The sequence below is a fragment of the Gopherus evgoodei genome, chromosome 4, assembly GCF_007399415.2.
Source record: "Gopherus evgoodei ecotype Sinaloan lineage chromosome 4, rGopEvg1_v1.p, whole genome shotgun sequence".
NCBI classification, from domain to species: domain Eukaryota; kingdom Metazoa; phylum Chordata; order Testudines; family Testudinidae; genus Gopherus; species Gopherus evgoodei.
Window position 1 is genome coordinate 32,237,721 of NC_044325.1, and position 6,321 is coordinate 32,244,041.

Genomic DNA, 6,321 nt, shown 5'->3' on the forward strand with positions numbered 1-6,321 from the left:
TTTATCATGAAAGTGCAATTTAAAAATATAATTTTTTTTAAGATAACTGCACTCAAAAACAAAACAATGTAAAACTTTAGAGCCTACAAGTCCACTCAGTCCTACTTCTTGTTCAGCCAATCGCTAAGACAAACAAGTTTGTTTACATTTACAGGAGATAATGCTCCCCGCTTATTATTTACAAGGTTACCTGAAAGTGAGAACAGGTGGGTTCTACTTGATAACAATCCAAATCAGTGCAGACTGACACACCTTCATTTTCATCATCTGAATTAGATGCCACCAACAGAAGGCAGATTTTCTTTTTTTGGTGCTTGGGGTTCTGTAGTTGCTGCACTGGAGTGTTGCTCTTTTAATACTTCTGACAGCATATTCCACACCTTGTCTCTCTCAGATTATGGAAGACACTTCAGATTTGTAAATCTTGAGTCAAGTACTGTAGCTACTTTAGAAATCTTATATTGGTACCTTCTTTGCTTTTTGTCAAATCTACAGTGAATGTGTTCTTAAATCGAACAACATATGCTGAGTCATCATCCGAGACTGCCACAACATGAAATATATGGCAGAATGCAGTAAAACCATGGAGCAGGGGATACACAATTCTCCCCCAAGGAGTTCAGTCACAAATTTAATTAATGCATTCTTTTTTTAATCAGCATCATCAGCATGGAAGTATGTCCTATGGAATGGTGGACGAAACATGAAAGGGCATACGAATATTTAGCATATCTTGCAACACTGGCTATAATAGTGTCATGAAAACACCCGTTTAGCACTGCAATTAATCGCAACTATTTTTAAAAATCTAGTTAATTTGGTTTACGCTAATTGTGTGAGTTAACTGCGATTAATTGAAAGCCCTAGTCCAAAGTTGAGGTTGAACAATATTTAGTTTTCGTTTCAGGTTCAGGGTTAAGGTCCAATAACTCACCATTCTCTAGAAATCTAAATGAGAAATTTTGTGCCATTGGAAAGTGGACATCACCCACTTTCCCATGGGAAGTCTTCAGATATTAAGGCCTTAAAAGAGAGACATCTTGATGTATATATTTCAGGTAATTTTTAAGAGCTCTTTATGGCTCCCTCAAAGACTTTGATTGGATTCTGGGAAACTAAGCCACGTGGCTTTACTAGTCGAAGGATACAAAAGAAGTTTTTATATAATAGGTAAAAACTATATAAAATAGATTTTCGGTAAAATACATGGCATGTATCAATACAAAATGCACAAAGGCATGATAAGTAATGCACACTGATGAGTAATGCAACCATCTCAAACTCATGCTGATAAAAGCTTTTTGTCGCACTACACCACTAAGGATTCCACATACATGTAATATCAGTTTATGTACACAAACATCCACACAACTTATTTCACCCACCATTGCGTGACTTCTGGGTGAAACACAAAATCTGTTAAACAGCACCCAGCAATTTAGGCCAGGAAATGAAGAATGCTATATTTAGTTAATTCCGCAGTGGAAATTTCGATCAGCAGAACGCAATTAGTTGAACTAGAATGTGTGCAGGCAGCCCACGTTAATGTCCCCCAATTTTGTGAACAGAAATATTGGGCCCTCAGGAGCCACGCAGTGGCCATCAGGAGCTCAGTTCTGTTTGTCTTCTCAAAGACAGACCTTCTAGTCTCACAGTGTCCCCTACTACACATGCTGAGGCATAGGTTCAACACTGAGTCAGAAGCAAGACTCCCTCCAGCATCACCTCCCAAATACTGACCAGAGACAATCCTGCTTAGCTTGTGACAGCTGATAAGATCACAAGCCGCAGTGGCACAGGTGCAGATATGCTTTGTATTTATCTAAAATTAACTTCATGAGGCATTTCCTATGCAAACTCTTATCTCATCCACTGCAGGTTTATTTCAATGTCATCTCTTCTTTCCACCTTTATAGCAAGCTTCTAAGTTTGGTCTTACCTACAAACATGTAAGTCACAGTGGTGGTACTTTCCTGTAAGTCAGTGGTGGGCAACTTGCAGGGACATGCTAGCCACACGTGGCCCATCAGGGTAATCTGCTGGTAAGTCGCAAGACAGTTTGTTTACATTGACTGTCCGCAGGCACGGCCGCCCATAGCTCCCTGTGGCCACGGTTCTCTGTTCCCAGACAATGGGAGCTGTGGGAAGCGGCAGCCAGCACATCCCTGCAGGTTGCCCACCACGGCTATAAGTCATTTATAATCAGAATGGAAAACATTAATCTAGGCACCCTTTCTCCATCATGACTTATAACATTTTACCATAGCTATTTATCAGTAACCATCTGACCAGTTCCTTCCTTCTCATTCTGAGAAGATGCATCACATGTGGTAGTTGGATACTTCAGTTCTAGCTTACTAAGAGGAACTTTGGGCCTGGTCCAAAGCTCAGTGGAGTTAATAGGAATCTTTCCATGGACTTCAGTGAGGTTTGGATCAGGACCCTTGTGAATTGAGGACTGTTGAGGGTTTTTTAAAATACATATTACTTCTGGTTTTTAGTTCTGGTGAGATGTGCCAAACTGATGGTTCTAGAGATTAGATCTTTGTCTAATTATACAACCACACAGCACCATTGCTGGCTTTTCCAGTTGTCCTTTGCAACGTGTCTCAATTTGACCTGATGAGACAATCCTTCTAAAAGTTGTAGCTCAAACAGAAATTATGGCCTTGATGCAGAAATTACTGGGTGAGGTTCTTTGGCCTGTGTTATGCAGCAAGTCAGATTAGATGATCATAATGCTCCCTTCTGACTTTAAAACCTATGAAACTATGAAGGTAATTCAGTTTCCAGATCATTCAGTTCTTGGCCACATGGGTACAAAGTTAGTTCCAGTTGTGATGGTGTGTTTTGTGCCAGGGCCAATTGTCACTAAGAAATGGGCTGAGACCATCAATTCATTTCACACAGAAAACTGAGTCACTGGACAACTAAACTGGACGCAGATTGGTGACCCACAAGTGAAAACCTCCATAACTCATTCCAAGTCCCCATCCATCTATTTTCCTAAATGACTATTTAGTATGCAAGTATTGCACATTATGTTTCTCACTTAGCTCTTGTCTGCTCTCTTCATTATCTCCTCCAGAAATTTGCCAGATGTTGGAGTCAAAGCATGTAACTTTTTATGAAACCATGCTCTCTAGTTTTGATCAGCTCATATTTCTCCAGATGTTTTATGATCTCATCACTTGTTAATTTTCCTAGGAACTTGCCTGACACTAGGTCAGACTTACTGGTGTATAATTTTCTGATTCCTCCTGTATCCTTTTCTTAAAGACTTTGATTAGGTTGGTTGCTACGCAGCTCCTAGTTACCCTTTTCCCCCACACATCTCTCTAGGGACCTATTAATCCATTCTCTAGAGCGGTAATCCCTTCAGCATCTCTCTCACATTTCTAAGGTGTCATCTGGAAAAATGTCTATATTTACTGATTTAGATTACACATGGCTGATTCTGATGCCATTTCTAGGGACTGATACTTCGTAAATTGCAAGTGCACCTATGTGTGTTCCATATTCATACAGATACTATAAATGTAAACAGAAATTCTGCATATGAATGGCCTATTATGGATTTAGCCAGCCACCTGCAGACTCATGTAGTGCATTGGTATATGGAATTCAGAAGATTGTTTGGTCAATTGCACATGCATTTCTTTATGCACAGAATTCTAAAAATCAGCTCTCTATCCTTCACCAGAAATTTTTCTTACATCATCTTAAAGTTGTTTGTGAAAAATGTAAAATGCAGCTTTTTAATATTTTCCATAAACATTCTGTGATTTCTATGCTCTATTCCATGTGGTTGTAATAGAAGGTCAGTTGGGCACCACACACACAAGTTTTTGACTCTGTAGCGTATCAGGCAAGAGGCCGCAAATTATATATTATAAATATCACATTACAGGTCTTCAGGAATCCTGTGACAAATCTGAAGAGTTAGTGATACCAGGAATTTCCTAATATGGAAGTTACTGTCTGCAAGTCGGGATTTATTGATAAGAAGGGGAAACTGTAAGAGGGAAATAAAGTAAAATCAAAGGTGTTCCTAATAAATCTAACCAATGCTAGTATCTGAACAAGATCGGGGAACACATACACTTTGCGTTATCCCTGAAAGCAGCTTCATTACGCTTCAGATCACTGTTCTATGGCATATTTATTTCCCTGCGAACCTCTAAACTGAAAGCAAATCTCTCTGCTATGCAAACGTGTGGATCCTTTCAGCTGAGCTGAGAAAGAGATAAAGAGCCTAATTCATTTCATTTCTCAACGGCCGGCGCCTTAATTATCATGGATGCAGGAAATATCTACAAAGTGCATATTTATTCCTTTACAATAGCATAATACGTTGCTTTTGAGTCCCCACCGATCCTCTGAAGAACCGGTCTATTTGATTGGTATCTTGTTACTGTGTAAACCTGGTCGCTTGCTGATTAGCATTAAGTTGACCGAAGTAATGTGAAAAGTGCAATCTGGAACGGAAACAATCTTGCTCATATCACTTGGGTAAAACATTTTATATTGCAAAGGCAAGATACAAAGGTTACAGAAAAATCATTCAACCAGCTCTAAGGGCCAGACTGTGGAGCCCTTGCTCACTTAGTGATCACTTCCCTACATGAATAACTCTACCAGGTTAAGTGGGAGTGTTCATCCATGTGAATCAAGGTTGCATAATCCAGCCTTAAGTATCTGGAGCGTGGATATACCCACAATGCTTAAAATCACATTGATACTTCAAGAGCAGAGTTCCCCCACACCTCCTCTCCACGTATGCACACATCTTTGTATCCCTTTGGCTCAATCCACTGTTGGTGACATTAGGGGCAGTTCCTCTGGCTGCAGAGGTTTCCTTGCTCCTCCAGGCACACAATGGTCTCCTGTTTGATAATGCAAACGTATCTGTCTCCCTTCCTTGGCTCTCTCTATCCCGATTCTTCTCCCACCCCCATCACCAGGATATCCGGGAGCCTTTAGCAATGGGAAACATTCAAGGAGTGTGTCAGACCGATAAGAGGCACTCACAATACCTGGGACGTTATGTTTTTCCACTTGGGTAACCAGAGGGTTCCGCAGTTAGGTCATTTCCCCCTGATTGTTTTGCACAGGAAACAGGAATGCCCACCTTCAGCGTGGACTTTTTCAATTCAGCTGAGACTTGGGCGGCTGCCAATCAGCCCCTGAAATTGGACTTTTTCCAAACGCGAAGACCAGCTTGCTCTCTCGCTGCCTCCTCTTAGGGCTTGATCCTGCCAGGTGCAGAGCAGGCTGCTCCTCACCCAGGAAAGCGCTTAAGCACTGTCCTAACTTGAAGCATGCCGGAGGCAGTGGACTGCTCAGGTGCTTACGGTTAAGTGTGCACCGAAATGCAAAGGTGGAGCAGAGCCCGAGTGACCGGCATGCTGCAGAATGGGGCCCTTATTCATTTCTTTCAGCATTTCGGTGAAATCAAAACAAGTCTCCTGGAAACGATTTGCCATGTTTGTAAAAGCACCTAACCCCCTTGTCACCCACTTTTTAAGCGACAACCGCGCTCTGCTCAAGCTCTTTCTTCGCTCCCCAAATACCTGCATTGTCCCCTCACATAAGGTGCTCGAGTTTTTTTGCACAGGCACCCAGTAGCTAAAGGAAGTGCGGTGCGATCGTGCGAACCAGCTGATAACTGCACGTACTGCCTCTGAATGGAGCAGCGAGCCCTTTGTTCAGAAACAGCAGCGAGCGAAGCAACGTTCTGATTCGAAACTTGCCGTCGCGAAAGTTTCAAGACTTACCCTGCGAGAGCCCAGGCTGCCTCCGCTTCTGCCGAGGTTTTCATCGTTCCAGCAGACTTGGCGAGCCTTTCTGTTTCAGAATGGCGCTAGAGCTCCTTCCTCAAGCCAACGATCCTTTCCCATCCCTGGGCAAAGCCTCCGCATCCTTATGGCTTAGGCTCAGGAAGATGGCATGTCAAGCCGGGGTGAGGGAGGTGATTTAAGATCGGTGTCTGCCTCAGTAGTACCAGGGGGACAGTGGACTAAGAAGTACTGAAGTGAGAAAAAAACTGCTTTTAGCCTCTTCTTTCTACTTCCTGTATTTATACGAACGGGGGATTTCAGGAAGAGGCAGTCCTTGGTGGGCAAGGGGGGGTGTGTGGTTTGGTTTTTTCATAAAGCCATTTTTAGTAGTGAACTTTGGCTCAGAATCTGAGAAAGGAGGGCCCAGGACTATTCATCCCTGCCCTGGGGGAAATCAGTTTTGCAGACCTACAGGTAGCTCAGGGGCAGCAGAGCACTTTGTAAAGGATTTTATAAGGCAATGCAAGGGCAGTAAGTCTCC

The 6,321-nt window shown here is 42.4% G+C and overlaps 1 protein-coding gene across 1 annotated transcript in view; it reads right to left on the minus strand.

Moving 5' to 3' along the window:
- Positions 1-6,051, minus strand: part of RIN3 (Ras and Rab interactor 3) — a 112,622-nt gene extending 106,571 nt beyond the window's left edge. Inside the window, exon 1 of the mRNA XM_030558887.1 lies at positions 5,778-6,051. Coding sequence (XP_030414747.1) covers positions 5,778-5,821 — 44 coding nt within the window. The 5' untranslated portion in view covers positions 5,822-6,051. The remainder of the gene's footprint in view (positions 1-5,777) is intronic.
- Positions 6,052-6,321: the final 270 nt, after the last annotated feature.